General features: G+C 44.5%; 2 protein-coding genes across 4 annotated transcripts in view; one reads left to right on the top strand and one right to left on the bottom strand.

Moving 5' to 3' along the window:
- Positions 1-27,978, bottom strand: part of LOC143767410 (uncharacterized) — a 599,249-nt gene that overhangs the window by 207,129 nt on the left and 364,142 nt on the right. The window lies entirely within an intron of this gene.
- On the top strand, positions 25-27,968 carry LOC143767364 (uncharacterized). 3 transcript variants are annotated; one of them, XM_077255632.1, is made up of 7 exons: positions 25-80; positions 5,360-5,509; positions 5,637-5,816; positions 5,899-6,022; positions 6,095-6,192; positions 9,351-9,441; positions 26,620-27,968. In XM_077255632.1, the coding sequence occupies exons 2-7, from the start codon at positions 5,432-5,434 to the stop codon at positions 27,894-27,896; spliced, it is 1,848 nt and encodes a 615-aa protein (XP_077111747.1). In that variant the 5' UTR covers positions 25-80; positions 5,360-5,431; the 3' UTR covers positions 27,897-27,968. The 3 variants fall into 3 exon arrangements, with proteins under 3 accessions (XP_077111747.1, XP_077111746.1, XP_077111748.1); XM_077255631.1 differs by lacking the exon at positions 25-80 and having other exon boundaries at positions 4,445-5,509; XM_077255633.1 differs by lacking the exon at positions 25-80 and having other exon boundaries at positions 4,448-5,509; positions 5,620-5,816.

The raw sequence follows: 27,978 nt of genomic DNA, 5'->3' as shown, positions 1-27,978 counted from the left end.
TCCTCCCCTCCTGTGACCTCATCCCAGGTCCTGTGCGCACAGAACAGCCATATATGTGGTGTGCGGCTCTGCAGGTGGAGGTAGGTGCTGGAGATTCCCCATTACTGGGCGGGGGCAGGGGGCAGTAACCTCTCCACTATTGAGGGAAATTTAGGTATATTCTGTCCCTGCATTCCATAACCACATCAGAGCTCCGCTTTCGTGTTACCTCAGCAGTGTAAGAAATTTCTGAGGCCAATGTTTCCTTCCTGTCAGTCTGGTGGTTCGCTGTGTGTTTGTCTGATATAGAGTATTGGGATAGTGGACGCCGATGAATACACGGGATCCTTCACCGAAACTCAAGGCTGTTCTGCTAGGCAATTTATGGGCCTTTCCAGTAATAAGCAGTGAAACTCTTTGATACGGGAGAGGCGTAACAGTAGCAGAAATAAAATACAACCATGTATCGTCATCACCGACATCCAGTGATTATAAGATACCCAGGAAAATTTGCGGAAAAATAATCCCAGCTGGCAACACGCACAGTCATCCTTATAGGCAGCTGTTGGGAATGCAGTCCATGTATGACTTGTAGTAATGGATATGGAACGGCCCCAAGGGCCGTGGGGTACTCCGGCCGGATCAGAAGGTTCTTAATGGGGATGTGGTCACAGCAGCAGTGACCCGGTCCATGACCCTGGGCGTCCAATTAAAGGAGAAAGAAAGGGGAAATAAAGTTTATGTGGAATTGTTCATGATGCCACCTGTGGTATTCGGCAATAAAGATGTTAGGCTATGCTGCTTCAGAGTCCGCTGCGGCTGGTGGTGTTGCAGCAGAGTTGGTACAGCTCTCCACAGGTAGAGGTAACCCTAGGACAACTGTATGTGTAAGTGATCAGATGATGGTGGTTGTAGTAGACCAGGCAGGAGTTGTAGAAAGGACACAAGGACTCAGCAAGGTGCAGTTTCTGATGAATTGCTCACAGTTCTCCAGTCCACAAACGCAAGCCTGATGCTGTGTTCTTCAGGTGATTGGTCCAGCAAACTCCCAGGCAAATTGGGATGCCACCTTTCCAGGACTCCTTTCGTATGCCTTTCTCTGTCCGTCTCACTACACTGGCTTTTCTCTTCTCCTGCCCAGTGCCTTAAACACAGTGTCCCAAGCCAGCAGCCATGAACCTGGTCGGGCGACGTTCCCTGAGTCCCCTGGATTCTATACGGCTGACTTTTCGGGAAAGTATGGGTGGATGGGGCTGTGCTTCTTGCAAAAGCCACAGCCTCCGGTTTCTTAGCTGAACTTGAAGTATTCCACTAAGTTGGGGCCGGTCCCCTTGCTTGCGACCTGGTCCCTCCACATCTGGATACGGGCCCCACGGGTGGCTTCTGCACTGCCCGTGCCCCTAGGACCCCCTCTGTCCTTCTGGGAGCTTCCTTCTGTCTCTCCCTCTCAATTCTCTGTCTGTTAGGAGCCGCATACCTGCACATCTGCTCAGGTCCACTTCTCTCACAATCTCTCTCTAGCCCCCTCTGACAGGGAGCTCCTTCTTATCACAACTTTCTGCTTCTCCATTCCTCACACCAACTGACTAACTTTCCCTCCTAATTAGCTCCTCCCCTACTCTACCTACCCGACCCACTCCTCCAACACCCTTCCCTATCCAGCCTGGGATGAGGCCTTCCTCCCTAAGGGTACAACCAGGTGCCCCAACTGAACTGGTGTGTGTTGGATGTGAGTGTTAAGAGTCCCGGGTGGTGCTCCCTCCTTTCCTGAGTGGGATACCACACCTCTGGGTGAGGTGCAGTATCTCTGTAGCGACTGGACTATTTTCATTAGTAAAAAATATAACGAGTGGTTTCAACAAATTCAGCATAAAATGCCTTTTTTGCTAACTACTGTGGTCACAGAATTATTCACCCCTTCATGTAAAGCGTACTTAGTAGAACCCCTCTGGCTATTATGACCTCCTGGAAACGTGATGTGCTATGGATAGCGAGACACCAGCTCATAGCAGTGGTCATGAGTAGGGTTGAGCAAAACGGGTCGGCCATTTTCAAAAGTCGCCGACTTTTGGCAAAGTCAGGTTTCATGAAACCCGACCCGACCCCTGTGTGTGTGTGTGTGTGTGTGTGTGTGTGTGTGTGGGGGGGGCGTCCATGAGGTCGGCGATCTTCTGAATCTGGTATCGGAATTCCGATACCGAGTTCCGATATGTTTGCGATATCGGGAATCGGTATCGGAATCCATATTTAAGTGTAAAATAAAGAATCAAAATAAAAAATATTGATATAGTCACCCTCGGACGCGCCCTGGTACTAACTGGCAGCCTTCCTTCCTAAGAATGAGAGCGTGAATGACCTGCGGTGACGTCGCGGCTTGTGATTGGTCGCGAGCGGTCACATGGACAAGCCGCGACGTCATCTAAGGTCCTTCACGCGCTCATTCTTAGGAAGGAAGGCTGCCGGAAAGAAGCAGGGTGCGTCCGAGGGTGAGTATATAAAAGTATCCTACTAGTTAACCCCTTTCAGTGAAAACCGCAAAAAAAATAAATAAAAAACCAGGCAAAAAACAATGCTTTATCATCATATTGCCGAACAAAAGGTGCAATAAAATGTGATCAAAAAGACGGATATAAATAAACATGGTACCGCTGAAAACGTCATTTTGTCCCGCAAAAAAAAAAAACCCGCCGTACAGCATCATCAGCAGAAAAATAAAGTTATAGCTCTCAGAACAAAGCGATGCAAAAACAATTATTTTTCATATAAATTAGTTTTTATTGTATAAAAGCGCCAAAACATAAAAAAATGATATAAATGAGGTATCGCTATAATTGTACTAACCTGAAGAGTAAAGCTGCTTCATCAATTTTACCAAACGTGGAACGGTATAAACGCCCCCCTAAAAGAAATTCAGAAATTACTGGTTTTTGTTCATTCTGCCTCCCAAAAATCAGAATAAAAAGCGAAAAAAAAATGTCATGTGCCCGAAAATGGTACCAATAAAAACGTCAACTCGTCCCGCAAAAAGCAAGACCTCACATGCCTCTGTGGGCCAAAATATGGATAAATTATAGCTCTCAAAATGTGGTGATGCAAAAAAACTATTTTTTGCAATAAAAAGCCTCTCTTAGCATGACAGCTGCCAAACAAAAAACGCTATAAAAAACCCGCTATAAATAGTAAATCAAATCCTCGTTTATCACCCCCTTAGGGAGAAATAATAAAATTGTAAAAATGTATTTATTTCCATTTTCCCATTAGGGTTAGGGTTGGGGCTAAAGTTAGGGTTAGGGTTGGAGCTAAAGTTAGGGTTGGGGCTAAAGATAGGGTTAGGGATGGGGCTAAAGTTAGGGTTAGGGTTGGGGCTAAAGTTAGGGTTAGGGTTGGGGTTAAAGTTTGGATTATGTTTACGGTTGGGGTTAGGGTTGGGATTAGGGTTAGGGTTATGGTTAGGGTTGAGATTAGGGCTGGTATTAGGGTTAGGGGTGTGTTGGGGTTAGGGGTGTGGTCAGGGTAATGGTTAGGGTTGGGATTAGAGTTAGGGCTGTGTTCGGGTTAGGGGTGTGGTTAGGGTTATGGTTGGGATAAGGCTTAGGGGTGGGTGAGGGTTGGAGTTAGAATTGGGGAGGTTTCCACTGTTTAGGCACATCAGGGGCTCTCCAAACGCGACATGGCATCCAATCTCAATTCCAGCTAATTCTGTGTTGAAAAAGTAAAATGGTGCTGCTTCCCTTCCGAGCTCTGCCATGCACCCAAACAGTGGTTCTCCACCACATATGGGGTATCAGCGTACTCAGGACAAATTGGACAACAACGTTTTGAGTCCAATTTCTCCTGGTACCCCTGTGAAAATAAAAATTTGGGGGCTAAAATATCATTTTCGTGGAAAAAAATATAACTTTTATTTTCACGGCTCTGCATTATAAACTTTAGCGAAACACTTGGGGGTTCAAAGTTCTCACAACACATCTAGATAAGTTCCTTGAGGGTCTAGTTTCCACTATGGGGTCACTTGTGGGAGTTTCTACTGTTTAGGTACATCAGGGGCTCTGCAAATGCAACGTGACGCCCACAGACCATTCCATCAAAGTCTGCATTCCAAAACAGCGCTCCTTCCCTTCTGAGCTCTGCCATGCGCCCAAACAGTGGTTCCCCCCCACATATGGGGTATCAGCGTACTCAGGACAAATTGGACAACAAAACCTTTGGGGTCCAATTTCTCCTGCTACCCTTGGGAAAATAAAAAATGTCAGGCTAAAAGATAATTTTGTGGAAAAAAAAATGATTTTTTAATTTTCACGGCTCTACATTCTAAACTTTAATGAAACAATTGGGGGTTCAAAGTGCTCACCACAAACCTAGACAAGTTCCTTAGGGGGTCTTCTTTCCAAAATGGGGTCACTGGGGGGTTTCCACTGTTTAGGCACATCAGGGGCTCTCCAAACGCGACAGGAGTTCCGATCTCAATTCCAGCCAATTTTGCATTGAAAATTCAAATGGCGCTCCTTCCCTTCCGAGCTCTGCCATGCGCCCAAACAGTGGTTTACCCCCACATATGGGCTATCGGTGTACTCAGGACAAATTGTACAACTACTTTTGTGGTCCAATTTCTCCTGTTACCCTTGGTAAAATAGAACAAATTGGATCTGAAGGAAAAATTTGTGAATAAAAGTTAAATGTTCATTTTTTTTTTTTTAAACATTCCAAAAATTCCTGAAGGATTAATAAGCTTTTTGAATGTGGTTTTGAGTACCTTAAGGGGTGCAGTTTTTAGAATGGTGTAGATTTTGGGCATATTCTGTCATATAGGCCCCTCAAAGTCACTTCAAGTGTGAGGTGGTACCTAAAAAAAAATGGTATTGCAAATTTTGTTGTAAAAATGAAAAATCGCTGGTCCACTTTTAACCCTTATAACTTCCTAACAAAAGAAATTATGTTTCCAAAATTGTGCTAATGTAAAAGCAGACATATGGATAATGTTATTTATTAACTATTTTGTATGGTATGACTCTCTAAGGGCATAAAAACTAAAAGTTTAAAAATTGCAAAATTTTCTAAATTTTCCCCAAATTTCCGTTTTTTTCACAAATACACGCAAGTCATATCGAAGAAATTTTACCACTATCATAAAGTACAATATGTCACAAGAAAACACTCTCAGAATCACCAGGATCCGTTGAAGCGTTTCAGAGTTATGACCTCATAAAGTGACAGTGGTCAGAATTGAAAAAAATGGCCTGGTCATGAAGTTGAAAACAGGCTTCGGGGTGAAGGGGTTAAACTTTACATTATTACACTTTATATCCCCTAATATGTTTCCCCGTATTATTATGTATGATTTCTTTATGATCTTCCATCGGCTCAACTTCTCCCTGTTAAGGTCCCCACATTATTGGATCCTCTCAGTAGACATCTTCTATGTAAGAGAAATTTTCTGGTTGACCCATAAAGGATGGATAGGGACAGGGACAAGATGGTGGAAAGGATATTACACCTCACCCTAGAGATCCTCTTCCGGCTTACTGGAGAGGTGAGTGATTATGATGGCGTCACATTACATCATTCGTATCTATGGGAATAACAGATGGACAGAACTGGAGAGGTGACGACTCTGGGAATGTCTGTAGTGATGTTTATTAGTGTCTCTCCATAACCAGGATTACACAGTAGTGAAGAAGACCTCTAGTGAGCGCTGTCAGGACCCTGTGCCTGAGGGATGGGGAAGACCCCTGAGGCCAATCACGGGGCCTCCACCTCACCCCCTGATACATGAGGACATCAATGAGCAGAAGATTCTAGAACTCGCCTACAAGATGATTGAGCTGCTGACTGGAGAGGTGACACTGCTGGGAATGCTGGGACATTATACAGTAACACTATGAAGGGATCGGGGGATGACAGTATCATTGTATGTGTCAGGTTCCTATAAGGTGTCAGGATGTCACTGTCTATTTGTCTATGGAGGAGTGGGAGTATTTAGAAGGACACAAAGATCTGTACAAGGACTTCATGATGGAAGTTCCCCAGCCAATCACATCATCAGGTAATAGACTTGACTAAATCTAATTATCTATACATAAAGAATTAATTCAGTACCTGTATGTGTTTCCTCCAGCTGTATCAAGTAAGAGAACCACATCAGAAAGATGTTCCCGACCTCTTCTTCTACAAGACTATTTGGAGGAAAATTTCAGTGTTCCTCAGGATCATCAGGTAAATGGAGAGGTTTCATGAGATGCGCGGCCGAAACTCCGCCCCCTCCCATGACCTTGCAATGGGGCAGCGGAAGCATCGTAAGACTGCATCCGCTGCCCACGTCGGGCATGCTTTGCACAGTATGCGTCGGTACGTTGGGCCGACGCTAGTGTGAAAGCAGCCTAACACTTACTTTTGCTGTAGGTTTAGGATGTATCGTACAGTAGGTCAAAAGTTGCGGCACACTCATGTGCAGGGAGGTGCGGGCTGGGGGAGCGTCCTCCCATTGCTACGGCCCTCATGGGTGCACAGTGATGCCAGCTGGTGGCGGGCTCCAGCCGGAAGTGCCGCCGATGCTGTTGCAACGTGAGCGAGGGGCGTGGTGTAACGTGACATCGCGAGAACTGAACGACGGGTGCGCGATAGGGTCAAACAACCAACGCTATTTGAAGGATGTGGTCCTTCATCAGGGTTACGGCCCCATCACCTAACCCATCCTTATATACCCACGCAAGCCTCACACCCTACTAACTGCTTGTGCAATGATGCCTGGTCACCGGATAGAATAGTAACTCACTATGCATGTTAAATTTAGCATTCTGAGCTGAAGTAGAATTATTTGAACACCATTGACTTGTTGTGAGATATATATTGATAACAATTATATCTATAGTTATGGATGGATGTAAATGTGAGGGATAAGAGATACACATACGGTCTGATACACAATATATAATGATGATGAACAAATGTCGATTCAATCTTTGATATAAAGTGCTTTCTGATATGGTTAATAGTCATATTCCACATCAAAGACAATGGAAGAAAGTGTGTAGGAGAAAAAACAAACTGTATAGATTGGGAAAAGAGAAAGTTAGTATAAAACCAAATAGTTTGATAGTAATTTTAAAATATACGAAAATGGGCATATACAAATATCTGTGTGAATTTAGTAAAAATTAGTGTTAATTAAGAATTGTATTTGTAAAATTAATAAAATCAAGTGAGATAAGATAAGGTGACTGAGGGACATTTATATTCATAAAAACATTAATTATTGTAAAATGATAATTTCCCAAAACACACCCACCACAAATTACCACCACACTAATACAGCTATGTATTTCTATGCAGCTGAACCCTCCGGTCCCAGTTCCTGCGGCAGTGCCGGTTATTGATGCGAGAGACTCGTACGAGTTTCTTGCATCACACTTGCAAGTGTGACCCTGGCCTAAAGGAGATTAACAACCTTGCTAATCTGCATTGGCGCTTCAGGTCTTTGCTTCAACGCCTGAGTCACCCTGCACTGATCATAGCTATCAATAAAGTTAAAAGGAAGAATGTAAGAATCTCTGGATGATGTGAATGTCCCTGGCACCACCATGACAGTTGGTGATACTTGCAAAAACCTCCTTGTGATAGTAATACACCAATTTTATTTCTTTTATCAAAAAAAGATTGTGTAAGTGCAGTCTGAGTAAACTGCAGCACTGATAACAGCAGCTACCAGCTTAAAGAGAACCTGTCACCCCCAAAATGGAAGTTGAGCTAAGCCCACCGGCATCAGGGGCTTATCTACAGCATTCTGTAATGCTGTAGATAAGCCCCCGATGTATCCTGAAAGATGAGAAAAATAGGTTAGATTATACTCACCCAGGGGCGTTCTCGCTGCGGTCCGGTCCAATGGGTGTCGCGGTCCGGGGCCTCCCATCTTCTTACTATGACTTCCTCTTCTTCTCTTCACGCTGCAGCTTCGGCACAGGAGTACTTTGTCTGCCCTGTTGAGGGCAGAGCAAAGTACTGCAGTGCGCAGGCGCAGGGCCTCTCTGACCTTTCCCGGTGCCTGCGCACTGCAGTACTTTGCTCTGCCGTCAACAGGGCAGACAAAGTACGCCTGCGCCGGAGCCACAGCTTGAAGACAAGAAGAGGATGTCATTGTAAGAAGATAGGAGGCCCCGGACCGCGACGCCCATCGGATCGGACCGCCCGCCCAGGTGAGTACAATCGAACCTCTTTTTCTCATCTTTCAGGTTACAGAATGCTGTAGATAAGCCCCTGATGCCGGTGGGATTAGCTCACCTTCGATTTTGGGGGTGACAGGTTCCCTTTAACAGTGTCAGTGAATCCTATAGACTTATTCACATAAGCTTATAAAAAAAAATTGGTCAGTGTTTCATCCAGAAAAGTGGGATGATTTTTTTTCACTTGTGATCTGTATATAATCTGTTTTTTACAGCAGCAGCTATTAATCATTTACAATTTCGTTTACATTTTCCTATGTTACAGACTTGAAACGTATCATTTAAAAACGGATGCTAAATTGTTGCTCCATACAGCATCCAACTTTTTATTGTGCACCCATAGACTTGAAAGGGAAAGTCTCATACAATTTACTGAAGAAGCTTGTGACAATATTCACTACTCAAGGACTAGCTATGACGCAAAGTGTTCAAGAGGTCCAAGGTCAAAAAAACAGGAAAATACTGCAAAGACAGAGGGATAAGAAAAACGGATAGTCAGGGGTAAAGTCCGAGGTCTGGTAACTTAAGTCAGAATACGTCAAAGGCAAAAGGGGTTATACAAACGGGTAGTTGAAAGGCAAATCCAAGGTCCAGCAACAAAAAGATCAAAATATAAAAATACAGAGTAAGCTCACCACTGAGCTAAAGCTGCAATTGGCAATGATCTTACATTGCCAGCTAGTTAAATAGCCCGGCAATTATATAGAAAGGAAACCACCTGGAGGAAATACAATACTAACAGCCAGACATGCCCCTGCTATCCATAGGGCGGCTGAGCTGTCACTCACAGCGCTGACAGCCCAACACACACTTGCTGTCCATATGGCTGCTGAGCTATAAATCACAGCATCCCTAGGACACCGTGAATGGTGAAATTGCTCATCTTCACTGCCCCATTGAATAACATTGGTCTAAGTGCTGACCATTTTTTTCACAGACAGCACTCAGACTGAAAATACGGTCTTATGAAAGAACCTCAAGAGAAACTAGAAATCACCTCAAAAATAGTTGAAATTCCTTTGTAAACGTATTTATTCACACCCACTAACTGCTGATGTTGTCTCACTTTTGGCCATCTTGCTAATAATTTTCTGGTTACCTAAAATTTCATATGGCATCTTCATCTCCCTGTGACTTTTACAATTTTTGTTTCAGGATAAAGATCTGACTGCTATTAATACTACAGAGACATATGTTAGGGATGATGTGCCGTGTAAAGAGGAAATTCCCACAGATGACTACCCAGGTGAGTAGTAATTTGTAAATTAGAAATCAAATCTTCTAGTTAGTTACCAATAGCAAAATATTTGCATTTATTCTTTATGCTCTGTGTACTGTCAGTTTTTTCCAGCTGTATATTTCTCCCCTCAGCCAAAATGCATTTAAAATAGGAATGGAAAAGTGATACCGTAACAGGTAATAACTCATGCTACGCATATAAAATATGGAATAGGGACATTATATATTCCTATGTTCCTATGTCCGGTGTCGAACCCCAAACACAGACTTTTTACCAGAAGTCCGTTTTACTGTTCGGATTCGGTGCTGAATAAAGTTTGTTAAAAGACTGCAGCACAGCCAGCCAACCAACAAGCTTTTAGGCTGTGGGCATTTCCGGAGCCATCACAGCTATGCCAAGTATTGGCATGGCTGTGATTGGCCGGCACACCACGTGACCGGTCCTGACTAAATGTTGGATCACAGGTGGCACCTCCATTCTGCTCTCATTTAGCATAGGACCAAAAGAAGTGCACCGAACATGTGATCCAAAGGAAAAATGTAAATTAATTAATATAAGGATAAAATACCTTTTATTAACATTAGTGGTATATGATAGGACCACACACAAAGAGGTGCCAGCACATTATAATAAAACAATTAACACAATAAAAACCATGTCATTAAAACCAAACCACTGGGTAAGTAATAGAACAATACATATGAATAAAGAAATGAATATATAATGAAAAATTGGAATATGTATGTCTGATTAGCCTAGGGTCAGGACACAGCTGGAGTGAGGGACCGTGTTTGGTTCTATGTGTGTGCTCTGCAAAAAGCCTCTGTGTGTGTACTCTGCAAGCATCTCTGTGGGAGTACTGTGCCTTTAAGCCCCTGTGTGTGCACCTGTCTTTGTGGCAATACTGAGCCAAAAGCCTGTGTGGGTACTCTGCACCTGTCTTTGTGACAGTACTGAGCCAAAAAGCCTTTGTGTGTACTCTGCACCTGTGTCTGTGGGTACTCTGCCTTTAAGCCTTTGTGTATAATCTGCACCTGTCTCAATGGGAGTACTGTGTCTTTTAACCACTGTGTGTTCTCTGCACCTGTGCCTGGGTCAAAAAGCCTGTTTGTATACTCTGCACCCGCTTTTTGGGGTGTACTGAGCCAAAAATCCTGTGTGTGAACTCTTCACCCATCTTCGTGGGACAACTGAGCCAAAAAGCCTCTGCATGTACTCTGCACCCGTGTCTGTGTGAGTACTCTGCATTTAAGCCTCTGTGTGTACACAGCACCTATCTCTGCGGGAGTACTATGCCAAAAAGCCTGTATGTGTAGCATGCCCTAACAGCCTGGCGTGGAGTGCCATAATAGCCTGGTGCAGAGTACCCTTAGAGTGTAATGATCTGCTGGGCATTTTCTTTTCTCTATTGTGCACTTTTTCGGGATGCAAAAATGAGGAGAGCATCAAATAAGAGATGTGGCTGTGGTGCTGCTTGTGGTGGTGTAGCTTCTGCAGGGAGAGAACATGGTCATTCAGTGTCTGCCCAAATGAAACACTTTCATGTGGTGCACACAGGTGACAGGAAATTCTGCATCTTTTCGTAGGTGTTGAGGCAGTGTTAGATGTGATGGTTGTGCGTGCCTCCCATTTCTTCGCAGTGGAGTACACACCAAAAAAACAAGGAAAGATCTGCGGCTCCTGCTGCTCCCTCTTTTGCTGCGGTCTCTCCCAATCAACATGGCCACCTGGCTCACTGCAAAGAATGGATGTGACAGCACCACCACCACCAGCAGTGTCACCGAGCATCTCCACACCGTCCCATGGAAGCGTTCAACTGTCCATCCCCCACACACTGGAGAGAAAGTACAGAGCCACGAGCCATGATCCTGAATGTCAGTATTTCAAAATTCCTTGCCTTTGAAATGCTGCCACTCCGGCTCACAGCACGTGTTGCCTAGCCGCCACTACTTTTCCAAGCAAGCCATCCCTGCCTTGCACTCACATGTTGTGGACAAAATCAGGTGTGCACTGCACAACTCAAATCAGTGGCAAAGTCCACATAACCACCAATATGTGGACCAATAAGCACAGGCAGGGCCATTATATCTCCCTATCTACCCACTCGGTAAATGTAATGGCAGCTGGGCCTGAAGCATTCTGGCGTGTGCCCTACCATCACCGAAGATTGCTGGATGTTTCTCTGTCCATGTTGCCGCTTCCTCCACTGCCTCCTCATCCAGTCAGCGTAGCACCTGCACCATCAACTTAAGCACAGCCTGGGGAAAACAACAGCAGGCTGTTCTGAAACTCATCTGTTTGGAGGAAAGATCCAAACTGCACAGGAGCTGTGGACCGGGATCAAACAACAGACTGATGAGTGGTTGGTGCCACTGAACCTAAAGCCCTGCCTGGTAGTGTGTGATAACGGGCGAAATCTCATAGCTGCTCTGGGCCTAGCCAGTTTGACACACATCCCTTGCATAGTGAATATTCTGAATTTGGTGGTACAGAGCTTCCTTAAAAACTACCCTGATTTGTTTGAGTTGCTGCTTTCCCAATCACCATAGTCACTCCTGCCTTCCTGATTACCACCTCATATTCGAGTCAACCGTAAGGTGAAACTCCACCTCGCATATGCTGGAAAGACTGTGCGATCAGCGGCAGACAATAGTGGAGCATCAGTTGCAGCACGCACGGGTGACTCACTCTGTGGAACAGCACCACATCACCACCAACGAGTATGCCATGTTGCGCTGCTTCAAGTACTCCAGCAACGTGCCAGCACTGATGACTCCATCATCAGCATTACTATACCACTTCTATATATTGTTGAAAAAACTTTTCAGTCAAAGATGGATGAGGTAGTGGCACAGGAGGAAGAGGAGGAGGAATAGGTACCATTCACATCATTATTAGGCCAGTTATCTACACACAGCTGAGATGGTGGGATCCTGTACCAACAGCTGCCAGGCACATAATTGTCCAGTTAGGGGACAGTTTTAGAGAAGGAGGAGAAGGAACAATCTTCATAGCAAGGTGGCACTAAAAGCAGCTCACGGGCATCACTGGAGTGACTGGGGGGATACAGAGGACCTAGATCATACACCACCCACCGAGGACAGCTTGCTGTTGCCTTCGGGGAGCCTGGCACACATGAGCCAATACATGCTGCTGTGCCTGCACAATAACCACCGAGTTTCCCATATTGTTACTGCTGATTACTGGATCCCTGCTACAAGTACAACGTTCCATCCTTCCGTCACTGTAGCGTGATCGGAAAATGTGGGAATAAAAGCACACGCTGGTAGACGTACTACTGATGACATTCCCACTTGGCAGCCTGGTTCAGTGGAAGAACAAGGAAGAGGAGGTGGAAGTTGTCAAATCGGCAAAATACTGAAGTTCAGGTCCCCATTGACAGCTGTTGGGTTTAGTTTCGGGGTCAACTTCTGATGCCCGAACGGAACTTTGAACTACAGTTCGGCCGATCGCAACAAACCGGAACATCCACGGTCCCCTCAGCCTTACTAATTATTATATTTAGTAATCATAAAAAATGTCAATTGGTACAAACATTTCACCTTGGCTATGAAACAACTAATATTATACAGAAACATGGTACTTTAGTTAAAAAGACTGACGTGATATCAACAGTATTAGACTAGCAATCCATTTCATCAAATCAAAAATAGTGCTAATTATGAATATAAAGTTTTATCAAGATACCTGACTGAAATATATGCGTCTGATGTAGGAAAAATTCAGATATAAATGTAGAAAAGATTGATATGAAAATATGGGTGGAACCGCTATTTGTGATAGCCATAACAGGAGTGTGTAAAAATGTAGATTATAAAATTGAATGAAAACATAAATGTGCTCAGGGACAGCTGGTGATAACGGTATAATGGCAGCTAGCCGAACTAATTATAGCAGTATGGAAAAATCACATAAAAGCATCTAATCTGACCAAGTGACCAGTAAGGTGGTATCACCTGGGGTCTCATAACCAGGAGGATACAGAAGCCAGACTGAACAAAAGACAAGAAAACACATTCATAGTGTACAGAGGAGATATACTGTATATTCTATTGCGTATTATGAAATATCTGAAAGAATAAAAAGGAGTAATCGTATGCATCTTCGTTTGATTACTTAGGCTACTTTCACACTAGCGTTGTGCACTGCACGTCGCTATGCGTCGTTTTGTAGAAAAACCGCATCCTGCAAAAGTGCTTGCAGGATGCGTTTTTTCTGCATAGACTTGCATTAGCGACGCATTGCCACATGTCGCAACCGTCATGCGACGGTTGCGTCGTGTTGCGTCGGACCGTCGCCACCAAAAAACGTTGCTTGTAACGTTTTTTGGTGCGTCGTGTCCGCCATTTCCAACCGCGCATGCGCGGCCGGAACTCCGCCCCCTCCTCCCCGCACCTCACAATGCGGCAGCGGATGCGTTGAAAAACAGCATCCGCTGCCCCCGTTGTGCGGCGCTTCCACATTATGCGTCGGTGCACCGCAACGTCGCATTGCGACATGCAGTGCACGACGCTAATGTGAAAGTAGCCTAAAAGGTGCAGCGGCGGCACTGCAAAAAACACTACTATATTGTATCATAGCTGGGGTCCAAAAGTAGCTGATTTAGGGTCTGTTTATGCAGATTGACCGGCGGCACGGTAAGACCGGTGATCAGTAACGTTTTACCTGACGGTGGTCATTTGAAATCCTGTTTACACTGGTAAGGCCCCTTTCACACATCAGTTTTTTGCCATCAGTCACAATCCGTCGAATTTTGAAAAAAAACGGATCCAGCAACTGATGCCGATGGATCCGTTTTTTTCTCATAGACTTGTATTATTGACGGATTGCGATGGATGGCCTCATGTTTCATCTGTCGTTCGCCAGATCCGTCAAAAATTGTTTATCCGGCGGCTGGAGACGACGGACAAAGTAACGTTTTTTGTCTCCGTCGAAAAAAAACGGACAGCGATGGATCTGTCGTTTGCTAGAATGGAAGCCTATGTGGCGCCGGATCCGTTTTTTTAAACTGAAACCTAAAAAGAGCACCACACACCGACCATATAGTCCAAAGAGGCAAAGAGCCAAAATGCGCATTGGGGAGTATGCCCTCCAGGAGCCAGGGATTCACTATCTCACTGCAAGTGATTTTTTCACTGTTGATACTTAATCCTATAATTTTTACAGTGATTTCCTGCCTTCCCTTCACTTTCACCTCACGGTATTACCATTTATTTGAGCGTTCACATTCTTATTTTTACCATTATGTTGGATTTATTCACTGTACCACAACAATTGTACCACACATTTTTGTGTTTTGGTTAATTTTTCTGTACGCTTCACTTTTACACATGATTGTTTTTATACCAAGGTAATATTTGTGGAGTTCACCTGGATTTTATTAGCACAAACAGCTATTTATGCATATATATATGATCCGTTGTGATCCATATTTTTTCTACACAGTAATATTTTGAACCCAGTCTTTTTATTCTCCTGGGTATGCGTCTTTTGTCTTTCTGGTACAATTTTCTATTTAATTTGTGACTTGGCATTGTGGTCTATATATTTTTATCTGTAAGTTTTCCCGTTATATAACTTTTTCCTGTAATTATATATTCATAAAATTACATTATCTTGGACTATATGGTCGGAGTGTGGTGCTCTTTTTAGGTTATGGTTAATAGTTGTCCGACTGTCCATGGAATTTGACACCGGTCCTGCCTCTTGGTAGTAAGCACTAACACGTCACTTTATATTTACTTTGCACGGATCTTTCCCCTACTGCCACGTGAGCTTTCCTTTGTTTATATTATTGATTTTTTTAAACTGAGCATGCTCCATTTTCTATTAGGATCCAATTAGCCGGATCCATCGCAAAAACAAATCCGTTGCATCAGTTTTTCACAATCTGTTTTTTTCAACATTCGATGGATTGCGACTGATGGCAAAAAACTGATGTGTGAAAGGGGCCTAAAGTAAACGATGAACATTGAGCAATCCAAGTAAGATCCCTCAGTGTGCATATGCTGACACTGTTCTCGGCTCTGCAAATCTTGTTTACACAGGACAATGCACCATAGAAAACAATAATCTTTTATGCTATTTTAAAAGGTTGTTTCACACAATGAACGAGTGTCAATTATCGGTAGTCTTTTTACACTGCTAGATAATCGCGAATGCTTATTCACCATTATCTTGCAGTGTAAATTGTCATACTCGTGGTCATAGACCCACTGTGCCACGAGCTGGGCTTAACTAGGAGGGGCGTGGCTAAACCGGCTACCTTGTCTTTGCTGGAGCTCCTGATGGTGGAGTTAGGCTTGAGCTGCAGGTAGCTGCCAAGAACCACTCCCCAGTACTGCTGCTGACCCCAGGGGTCAGGATCGCAGACATCGGGCACAGGCTCGGCGTCACTCGGAGAACAGGACTTGGACTCTGTTTAGACAACATAGATTCTGGGTCATTGGGCAGAACGGATACTTACATGGAGTCACAGGCAGATCTGGATTCGAACTCTGTTCAGACAACACAGGTTCTGGGTAACCGGGAAAAGGGTTATAGACACGAAGTCATAGGCTTTACTGGATTCGGATACTGGAACAGGCTCTGACATTGCGGACTCTGCAAAGCTAACCAGTATTGACACTGATTTGAACAACAAGAAAGGACACATGCTATATGCACAGGGATCACCATGAATACAAATATATTTTATTAGAACAAACAGCAAAAAAAACATTAAAAACACTTAAAAGTCCAAGTAGGGCATGCATGAACAGAAGCCTGTAATAAGGCTTCACCCTGCTAATGCAAATAGCCATATATATAAACAACGATGATCAAAATGTAAGCTGGGATATTTGCATGTGTGATCTAATACACTAGCAACCTAATAAAGTCTTATGTAGAAATGGAAATAGTCCGAACAAAGCCCCAAAGAAGAAAATGGGTATGAATACACTATAATATATAATTATGCTAATGTACACTGAAGGTATTCAGTGCAATAAAATCATCCACTAATAACCAATGCAATAGACGTTGAATAATAAAGTGCTGGGTGCAGAAAAAATGTAAAGTAATCCTCACGTAATGAATGGCAGTACAGCCAAAAACACGGATATATCCAATCACCCAGCAAGTAAAAAGGTGCTAAAGATTCTTAATGCAATAATATGCACATTAGAGCAAAAGAAGACACACGTGAACCAGCCACAATGTAAGCAGGTGTGCGGGGATCCAACAAATACAAGGACCTGCAAGTACCTATTAGTTAATCCTTACATCCATTTATGTGGCAAAAATAGATACAGAAAAACCTTATCTATGTAATGGTTGGCAAGGGAGGAAAAAATGCCCAGGTGCCAGACGTGTTTCGCCACTCACAATGGCTTTCTCAGGGGCCTGCAAGTTAGCTGTATGTGCCAGCGTTTAAGTAGTAGACAGATAAGAAGGAAATAAATATCAGCTGTTCGGGCTTACCGAAAAAAACAGCCAGGATAAAGGGGCATTAATCAGGTGTGCGAATGTAAAATAAGTGCGCAAGCGCAAAACAAAAAAGCGCCCTAGTCAAAAGAAATCAGTGCGCAGTTGCTTGGAATCCTGTAGTCATGGAGACCTCACAGCACTGTGCAGGCGTATTGAGTCATATAAGCACAGGAATGTACGACAACTGCGCGTTCGTGGACAAGCAATAGGTTAAAAGCGGTAGATAGGTCAAATTGACTTCAGGTAACACCTACGTCAAAAGCATCATGCAGTCAAAGACATAAAAGAGTCAGTACGCAATCGCATGGCATCTTGTAGTCATGGAAACCACACACTATCTCCGCAGGCGTACAAGGTCACACCAATTTATGAAGATCGCACATGTGTATTAAGTCTTATAGGTGCACAGGGATATACGTCAACTGCACACTCGTGGCCAAACAGTAAATCCTATGTATAGAGATGTCAGCCATCTGCACAGGCAAAGACACACAATATGCCCTATGTATAAGACCGGCGAATACTTAACTCGTGCACATGACATTGTAAAATGTTATCAAATGGCTACATGAAGTTTGTAATAGTGCAGTGTATTGGTATCCATAAAAAGATAAAACAACACTCCAGCCCCAGCCGAATACACAAGTGTAACACAAAGAAAGTGTATAGATAATACTAAAACAACATGAAGTAGAGCTAGAACGTCCATGCAGCACATAAGTAATATAAATACAAATATATTTTATTAGAACAAACCGCAAGCAAAAAGTTAAAAACACTTAAAAGTCCAGGTAAGACATGCATGAACAGAAGCCTGTAATAAGGCTTCACCCCGCTAAGGCAAACAACTGTATAAACAGTGATGGACAACATGTGAGCTAGAATATTTGCTTGTGTGATCTAATACAATAGTAACCTATTAAAGTCCTATATAGAAATAGTCCGGTTGTTTGGTCAGAATTGACACTGGTGATAGTTCAAATACTGCAGGAAAAGTTTCAGGTCCAAGGACTCCATGAGCGGTGGCAGGCACAGTTACCAACACTGCAGCTTCATGGTTCAGATTCCCCTGATGCGGATTCAGGTACTGCCGGGATTAACATATATTTAGGGTATTTTGGTGAAGTAACGTTAATATAGATAGTCGGAGTTGGGTGTCGAGTTCCCGCCGCTGCACAGGGGGAATCTCGAACCACCTCCGCTGCCGTCTCCCATTCTCCAGCCACAGAGGAGCCTGCTCAGCAGAGACGTCGGTCCCAGCTCCTGGCTCAGGCAGATACTGTGCGTTTGGTTACTGTGGCCCTTCCAGGCTCAGTCATTGCAACCAGCACTGATCAGCGGTTCTTCTGAGCATGCCCAAGGGACGACCTCTCATTGGAGGTCGGGGGTCACATGCTCAGGTCCTGTGGCAGTTCCTATTGGACCACTAGGAAGGTCCTGGAGTGCTTCTGCTCTAAAAGGTTGGCATGGCCATGCGTTAGTATAAGCCTATAACTGTGTGTGTGGATGTATGCCTGTTCTGGTGATTGCTCCTTAAAGAAGTTGTCCACTACTATAACCTTTTTTTTTTTTTTTCATAAATCTTGCTATTATGTGCCACTGAAAACATCTACTGTGTTTATTTTAGCAATATTACCTTTTATCATGCTGTAGCAGCACATTTTAGTGCTGGATTCAGCTCTCATGGGGTTAATCGACAACTTCCTTTCTCCTGAGTCATTGTGCTCTAATACTACAAGTTCCATGATGCATTGCACTGCTACTAAGCCTGAACCTAGACACCCACTCCAAAACACACCCCAACCCCTCCCTCCTCTCCCCCCTCTAGCTTCAGAAAGATTTGTGATGTCATTTCTGTCCAACCTCCTCTTTTACATTTGTCCAACCCACACTCCATTACACACAGATAGAGGGAAAGACAGATAGATAGATAGATAGATAGATAGATACATACAGATATATCTATGTCTATTTCCATAGATATGTCCATAGCCATGTTTCTAAACCCCTTCACCCCCTGGAGCTTTTTTGTTTTCGTTTATCGCTCCCCTTCTTTCCAGAGCCATAATTTTTCCGTCAGTATGGCCATGTGAGGGATTATTTTTTGCAGAACAAGTTCTACTTTTGAACGCCATCATTGGTTTTACCATGTCGTGTAGCAGAAAATGTGAAAAAAATTCAAAGTGCAATGAAATGGCAAAAAAAGTGCAATCCCACACTTGTTTTTTGCTTGGCTTTTTGGCTAGGTTCACTAAATGCTAAGGCTGTGTGCACACGTTGCGGTTCTGATTGCAGATCCGCAGCGTTTTTTGCTGCACTGAATTGCATCAAATCCGCAGTGTAGTGTACAACCAATGTAAGTCTATGGGAGCCGCAGACTTGTGCACATGCTGCGGAAAAAGCCGCACCGAAACCGCACCAAGAACTGCATCAAAACCGCACCAAAACTGCGAAACTGCACCAGGTTTTGATGCAGTTTTTGGTGCAGTTTTGATGCAGTTTTTGGTGCAGTTTTTATGCTTTTTTGGGTGCGGTTTATGCGCGGTTTTAATGCCGTTTTTGGAAATAAGTAAATAAACGGAAAATGTGCATGATTTGAATGGAAACATGCATGAAAAAACGGATTCCAAGGCCGGATTCATCATTTCACAGCTCAGTTTCATACGTTTTTTTGCCGGATCCGTCGCTGTGCGTTTTTTCGCCGGACAGAAAAAACGTTCCTCTGTATGTGTTTTCTATCCGGCGGAAACAGCTTTTTTGACGGATCCGGCAAAAAACGGATGAAACTCTATGAGAAAAAGACGGATCCGTCGGAAAAAAATTGATCCGTTTTTTTCAAAACTCGCCGGATTGTGCCTCACGGCAAAAACCTGATGTGTGAAAGCAGCCAAATATATGGATAGATACATCTATGTATCTATACACTGTGTTCCAAATTATTATGCAAATTGGATTTAAGCGTCATAAAGATTTAATCGTTTTGTTTTTCAAATAAACTCGTGGATGGTATTGTGTCTCAGGGCTCAATGGATCACTGAAATCAATCTTAAACACATGTGATACTTAGTTTTCCAGGTGATTCTAATTAAAGGAAAACTACTTAAAAATGATGTTCCACATTATTAAGCAGGCCACAGGTTTCAAGCAATATGGGAAATAAAAAGGATATCTCTGCTGCTGAAAAGTGTTAAATAGTGCAATGCCTTGGACAAGGTATGAAAACATTAGATATTTCACGAAAACTTACTAGTGATCATCATGCTATGAAGAGATTTATGACTGAAACAGAGTTCATGCAGATAAAGGCATATTGAGGAAGGTTTCTGCCAGACAAATTCATTGAATTAAGAGAGCAGCTGCCAAAATACCATTACAAAGCAGCAAAAAGTTATTTGAAGTTGCTGGTGCCTCTGGAGTCCCTCAAACCTCAAGGTGTAGGATCCTTCAAAAGCTTGCTTTGGTGCATAAACCTACTATTCGGCCACCCCTAAACAGTGATCACAAGCAGAAATGGTTGCAGTGGGCCCAGACATACATGAAGACTATTTTTCAAGCAGTCTTGTTTACTGATGAGTGCCGAGCAACCCTGGATGGTCCAGATGGAAGGAGTAGTGGATGGTTGGTGGAAGGCCACCATGTCCCAACAAGGCTGCGACGTCAGCAAGGAGGTTGAGGAGTCATGTTTTGGTCCGGAACAGCTTGTAGGGCCCTGTAAGGTTCCTGAAGGTGTGAAAATGACCTCTGCAAAGTGTATAGAGTTTCTGACTGACAACTTTCCTCCATTTTATAAAAAGCAGAAATGTGCCTTCAGGAGCAGAAGCATCTTCATGCATGACAATGCCCCATCTCATGCTGCAAAGAATCCCTCTGAGTCATTGGCTGCTATGGGCATAAAAGGGAGATAAACTCATGGTGTGGCCACCATCTTCCCCTGACCTCAACCCTATAGAGAACCTTGGATTATCATCAAGCTAAAGATCTATGAGGGTGGGAGGCAGTTCACATCACCACAGCAGCTCTGGGAGGCTATTCTGACTTCATGCATAGAAATACAAGCAGAAACTCTGCAAAAACTCACAAGTTCAATGGATGCAAGAATTATGAAGGTGATATCAAAGAAGGGTTCCTATGGTAACATGTAACTTGGCCTGTTGGGAGGTTTTGGAGTTAAATAGCTTTTTTGTTCAGTGAATGTGACCTCCTAATGCTGCAAATTCCACAAATGAGCATTTTCAGTTCTTTAAAACATATCAAATGTTTAGAAATTCTACTGTGCCTAATAATTTGGAACAGTGCATTTTAAGTTTTTATTCATTTTGGAGATTATACTGTTATCATTGGGAGGTTTCTTCAATAAAATTCGATGTATGCTCTATCGGGTGATGACTTTTATTAGACTGACTGTCATTTGCACCAACCATTTAGGAAAATCAGAGAAAAATGTCATTTGCATAATAATTTGGAACATAGTGTAGATATATCTATAGATAAATATATCTATAGATAGATATATCCATAGATATATAATAGAAAGGCCGATGTTTCTATAAGGCTACTTTCACACTTGCGTTTTTCGCAATCCGTCTTTTTGGGAAAAAAACGGATCCTGCAAATGTGCTCGCAGGATGCGTTTTTTACCCATAGACGTGTATTAGTGAAGGATCGCGACGGATGGCCACACGTCGCGTCCATCGTGCAACGGATGCGTTGTGTTTTGGCGGACCGTTGGCACATCCGTCACGTCTGCCATTTTCTACCGCGCATGCGCGGCCAAAACTCCGCCCCCTCCTCCCCGGACTTCAGAATGGGCAGCGGATGCGTTGAAAAACTGCATCCGCTGCCCACGACGTGCACAAATTTCACAACGTGCGTCGGTACGTCGGCCCAACGCATAGCGACGGACCCGTACCGACGCAAGTGTGAAACAGGGCTTAATGAGCGTTTAATAAAAAACTGAAAAAAACGGCGTGGGCTCCCGCGCAATTTTCTGCGCCAGAGGGGGAAAGCCGACGGCCGAGGCCAATATTTGTAGCCTGCTATGAATATCAGCCCGCAGCTGTCTGCGTAGCCTTTACTGGCTATTAAAATAGAGGGACCCCCCAAAAAAAATTACGTGGGGTCCCCCTATATTTTATAGCCAGAAAGGCTACGCAGACAGCTGCGGGCTGATATTAATAGCCTAGAGAGGGGCCATGGATATTGGTCCCCCCCCCCCCCCCGGCTACAAATACCAGTCCGCAGCCACCCCAGGAATGGCGCATCTGTAAGTCTACGTTCACATTAGCGTTCGGCGCCGCAGCGTCGCCGCATGCGTCATGCGCCCCTATATTTAACATGGGGGCGCATGGACATGCATTGTGCTGCGTTTTGCGACGCATGGGTTTTTTTGGCCGCAAGCGTTGGGCGCAGAGGACGCAGCAAGTTGCATTTTTTTTGCGTCCAACTTTCGGCCAAAAAGGACGCATGCGTCGCAAAACGCAGCGTTTTAGCGTGCGTTTTGTTGCGTTTTTGTTTGCGTTGTGCGTTGCGTCTCCGACGCTGCGGCGCACAACGCAAATGTGAACGTAGCCTTAGATGCGCCAATTCCGGCACTGAGGCTGGTTTCACACTTGCGTTTTTGGACGCTGCGTTTTAGCGCTAAAAAACGCATGCGTTTTTTCCTATACTTAACATTAAAAACGCATGCGTTTTTTCGCATGCGTTTTGACGCGTTTTCGGCAATGCATGCGTTTTTGAACGCGCGCGTTTGTTTGCGTTAAAACGCATGCGTTTTTATAGAAAAAAAACAGAAAAAACACTGAAAAACCACCCACCACCATCAGGGTGATAAAGGGATCCAAACCCACGGGCTATGTCTCCACGGTACGGATGGGCGGCGGTATCGCCGCAGCGGCGAAGCCGCTCGGCGCTAAGCCCCGCCCCCTTAATGGGACGCGATCATGCCGGATGTGTTAACTCTTCACATCCGGGATGATCGCTCTCTCCCATAGGGCCCTGTGATATGCCTTGCGGGGACGCTGCGTCCCCGCAAGGTGTACGGGCATGCTGCGATCTGAAAAGATGCGCAGCACGTCCGTAGTCGCAGGGCCGCCGCGTGCGGGTTTCCACACATAGTGGAGACAGGATTTCATCAAATCCCCTCCACTATGCTGGAACATCTGGACGCTGCTTGTTTGACGCTGCAGCGCTGCGCAGCGTCAAACAAGCAGCGTTTCCTGAACGTGGAAACATACCCTAACCTCACCCCTAACCGTTTAATGAACATTTTATGACATAGTGCCACGATATTTCAGTGCCACGTATGTAAGTGCCACGTGCCACGTATGTAAGTGCCACGTATGTAAGTACCACGTGCCACATATGTAAGTGCCACATATGTAAGTACCACGTGCCACGTATGCAAGTGCCACGTATGTAAGTGCCACGTAGATAAGTGCCACGTATGTAAGTGCCACGTGCCACGTATGTAAGTGCCACGTATTTCAGTGCCACGTATTTCAGTGCCACGTATTTCAGTGCCACGTATTTCAGTGCCACGTATGCAAGTGCCACGGATTTAAGTGCCACGGATTTAAGTGCCACGTATGTAAGTGCCACGTGCCACGTATAACAGTGTCACGTATTAAAGTGCCACGTATTTCTGTCACGTTTACTGTTAGGGTTAGGGTTGATGTCACTGCTCTATAGGACCCTCAGTGACACACTGACAGGAGACAATGGCTCCTGCAGTGCATCACTGAGGTTACTATAGTTCACTGGTCTCACTTTATGGCAAAAAGCTGCATGGGAACTTTCTCATACAGCATACCATAAAGTGAGACTAGGGATTATTTTCTCACAGGGGCGTAGGAATACATTGTGGAAGGATACCTTCCTCCTCTCATTGTGTTCCTGGAGCCCCTGGAGAGTGGTTGCATCAGCAGATCCTCCTGTTCTCCACGGGAGATCGTCGTGGGACACTCGTTTTAATTGGATTTCTGCGGATCAGAGAGTATATTGGTTGTTTATTATTTTAATATTTTTTATGACAATGGCTTCGGGGATCAAAGTGACAAGTGATGGTGAGTATGTAATCTATGTTATATGTACTGTATGTCTGTATGTATGTACTGTATGTCTGTATGTACTGTATGCGCATGTCGTCGCATGGCGCATGCAGTCGCATGGCGCATGTCGTTGCATGCCGTCGCATGGCGCATGCAGTCGCATGGCGCATGTCGTTGCATGCCGTCGCATGGCGCATGCCGTCGCATGGCGCATGTCGTTGCATGCCGTCGCATGGCGCATGTCGTCGTATGGCGCATGCCGTCGTATGGCGCATGCCGTCGCATGGCGCATGCCGTCGCATGGCACATGCCGTCGCATGGCACATGTCGTCGCATGCCGTCGCATGGCGCATGTCGTCGCGTGGCGCATGTCGTCGCGTGGCGCATGTCGTCGCGTGGCGCATGTCGTCGCGTGGCGCATGTTCTGTATGTGTGTATGTACTGTATATGTGTGTGGTTTTTTTTGTTTTTTTTTACATTCAACACATTAGCCGGATGATGGGACTACTACTGTCCCATCATTGGCTAATGTGTCACTGACTGTCACTGTACCAGGCAGAGCACGATGGGACTTGTAGTCCCATCGGACAATGCCTGCACACAGAGACACACACACACACCAAAGACCACCCCACCCCCTGCAGCAGACCCAGCACATACCGGCAGCAGAGCCCCGGCGCCGGCCCCCACCAACAACCCCCACCCCCACATGCCGGCGCAGAGCCCCGGCACCGTACCTACATACCGGCGCTGGCACGCAGAGCACCGGCGCCGGCCCCCACCCCCACATGCCGGCGCAGAGCCCCGGCGCAGAGCCCCGGCGCCGTACCTACATACAGGCGCTGGCACGCAGAGCACCGGCGCCGGCACGTACATACAGACCTCAGCGCCCGCACCTTCATCATCCCTGCCTAGCCCCGCCCGCCCCCAGCACAGCCCCGCAGGCAGCCACCAGCCCCGCCCACAGCCCAGTCACTCTTGATGAGTGACTGCTCTGACTGTGCGGCTGGGACACACCTGCTGCTGACGTCACGTCAATTTCCAGAGCCTGGAAATTGACGTGACGTCGGCGGAAATAAGCGGCGGCTGCAGCCTGGGGGTCACGTGACCCGGACTCAGCCGCCGCTACAGCGCCGCTCACAGGCAAAAACGGCAACAAAAGGTATTTGCACAATTCATCAGGGGCCCCGGGGGGATACATTGGGGGGTTAATTGAAAGTAGTGGACAACCCCTTTAATCATTCCCATTCCTAGAGTTGTTGAATGCCCGTGAATGTTGGAGCTACCTAGGGCCTGACAGTGCTATCCTTAACACAAGAGCACAATCCTTACTGCGCCTAACCAGCAGCGACCGCCAGTGCTGTGCCATGCGCAATTAGAGCACTTTCCTAACCCTTGTAAGGGTGGTTAGTGGCGTCCGCCAGAGCGGCGCTGTATGCACTCTGTGTAGTAATGTTTGATTAGTCCTGACAACCGGTCAGTGTAGGGTGGGAACTTCCGTTTGATCTCAGCATTTGACTCAGGGTGTCCTCAGGTGCGGGCTCAAAAGCCACCGCGGGTCAGAGCGGGATCAATCACCAGCATAGTGGGGGGGAATTTCAGGGAACCCACTAGCGTCCATCTGCTGCACCCTGTGACTGCTAACCGGGCACAGCGTTTCCTTAGTTTCCCTGCGACTCTGTGAAGCAACAGAGTTCGCATCAGTTCATACCGGGTGACGGAACCCGGGTTTATTCCAGCGTAGTACCGCCATATAGTGCTGCCATTACCTAGCAGCAGGTTCCATCTCTGTACGGTGGACCCCGGGCTGCAAACGCACCTTTTACTATCTTTATATTTATTCGGTGCTTTCCGCTAGCCCTAACAGTCGGTATATAGATATTACATGATCTCAAAAAAGTCCATGTTTAAGTCTTAAAACATAGTTCTATAGCGGCGACCATTTATTCTGGCTTTCAAGCTTCGACTAGTTTTTATTTATTATGCTAACTTTTGTAGCCCTTTCATATTCCACAGCGCTGTACAGACATTGACATCATTGGCCCCATTGGTACTCACAATCTAGAATCACCATCTGTATGTCTTTGAAATGTGAGAGGAAACCGGATTACCCATAGGAAACCCATTTAAACACAAGAACATTCAAACTTCTTGCCGATATTGGCCTTGGTTGGAACATGGTACACATTATTGTACACCAACTTTACTTATCAAATTCTCTTGAGTCCTCTGCATGTGGTAATCCAGCTTTACAGTTGCCTCAAAGTCATCACATTTTTTGAACATGGCCATACCATTCCCCCTTCTGCTTAATCTTAAGGTGCTTATCAGGAAGTGTTGGTGACATCACCTAATCACATGATTTACTGGTTCCTTGAGAGTTTATGCTGAATATTTCACTTGAAAATGTTGCTGATTGTTAACCTGAATTCTAAAGGTGCTGACTTTAATATAGGAACTACAAGAGAACAGTCTAGTGACCTATTATGATCTACCCTACTTTGCTCTGAAGTCTACTGATAGCTTGTGATCCGTTTTGCCACTGTCTTCGTAATTATTGAATTTTGTTACATGCCTTGCAGTTTGTGTGGATATTTTAATAGAATTGTTAAAAATGTTGTTAAATAATCAGTTTTATTCTTGACAGATTACTATGAATGGAAGCCAGAGGAAAATCTCATATGTTTAGAATTTAAAGCAGAAGATGGTATTACACAAGATAAATATGAAGATCATGCCATTATCCCAGATATACACTCAACCCTTCACACCAAATTTCTGATATCAGATCTTTTTCCACATGTCCCATCTGATCTATCACATACTGTTAAACAAATTAAACATCACAGAATTGGTGTTAAACATCAAAGGTCCCACGCAGTGAAAAAGCCATATTCATGTTCAGAATGTGGGAAATGTTTTGGTCATAAATCAAGTTTTGTTACACATCAGAGAACTCACACAGGGGAGAAGCCTTATTCATGTTCAGAATGTGGGAGAAGTTTTACAGATAGATCTAATTTAATTAAACATCTGAGCAGACACACTGGAGAAAAGCCGTTTTCATGTTCGGAATGTGGAAAATGTTTTAATCAGAAATCAGATCTTGTTAGACATTATAAAATTCATACAGAGGTGATGCCATTTTCATGTTCAAAATGTGGAAAATGTTTTACAAATATATCGTATCTTGGGCTAAGTGATGAGAAACTATTTTCATGTTCAGAATGTGAGAATTTTTTTCATCTAAAATCCAAACTTATTTCAGGGCAGAGTAGGCATGCAAACGAGAAGACCTTTTCATGTTCAGAATGTGGGAAATGTTTTGCCCTTAAAACAACCCTTGCCACTCATCAAAGAATTCACACAGGGGAGAAACCATTTTTATGTTCAGAATGTGGCAAATGTTTTACAAATAAATCAAATCTTGTTGCACATAGGAGAATTCACACAGGGGAGAGGCCATTTTCATGTTTAGAATGTGGGAAATGTTTTATACTTAAATCAGGACTTGTTATACATCAGCGAATTCACACAGGAGTGAAGCCATTTCTATGCCTAGAATGTGGCAGAAGTTTTTCCTACAAAAGAACTCTTATTTCACATCAAAGGACTCATACAGGAGAAAAACCATTTTCATGCACAGAATGTAGGAGATGTTTCAGAGATGAATCAAATCTTATTACACATCAGAGAATTCACACAGGAGAGAAGCCATATAGATGTTCAGAGTGTGGGAAATGCTTTGCCCAGAAATCGTCTTTTGTTACACATATGAGAAATCATACAGGAAACAAGCCATTTTTGTGTTCAAGCTGTGGAAGACGTTTTAACTGGAGATCAGAACTTTACAGACATCAGAAGTCACACATTAATGAGCCTGATTTAATGTCTGGAATGTGGGAAACATTAGAGTTTAAGTAATACTACACTTTTGCTTTTCAATTGATCCTGTCATTGGTCTGCAATATACATACAATTAAATATCATTCCCTTACTGAGTTGT

The sequence above is a fragment of the Ranitomeya variabilis genome, chromosome 4, assembly GCF_051348905.1.
Source record: "Ranitomeya variabilis isolate aRanVar5 chromosome 4, aRanVar5.hap1, whole genome shotgun sequence".
NCBI classification, from domain to species: domain Eukaryota; kingdom Metazoa; phylum Chordata; class Amphibia; order Anura; family Dendrobatidae; genus Ranitomeya; species Ranitomeya variabilis.
Note: the sequence above shows the minus strand (reverse complement) of the source record. Positions and strands in the feature narration are given on the sequence as shown.

Bases quoted from the DNA above. Each gene is read 5' to 3' on its own strand.
- LOC143767364 (XM_077255632.1), top strand. From the start codon at position 5,432: ATGGATAGGGACAGGGACAAGATGGTGGAAAGGATATTACACCTCACC. The intron at 5,817-5,898 runs GTGACACTGCTG...TGTATGTGTCAG, and splicing joins TTGAGCTGCTGACTGGAGAG to GTTCCTATAAGGTGTCAGGA. The intron at 6,023-6,094 runs GTAATAGACTTG...TGTTTCCTCCAG, and splicing joins CCAGCCAATCACATCATCAG to CTGTATCAAGTAAGAGAACC.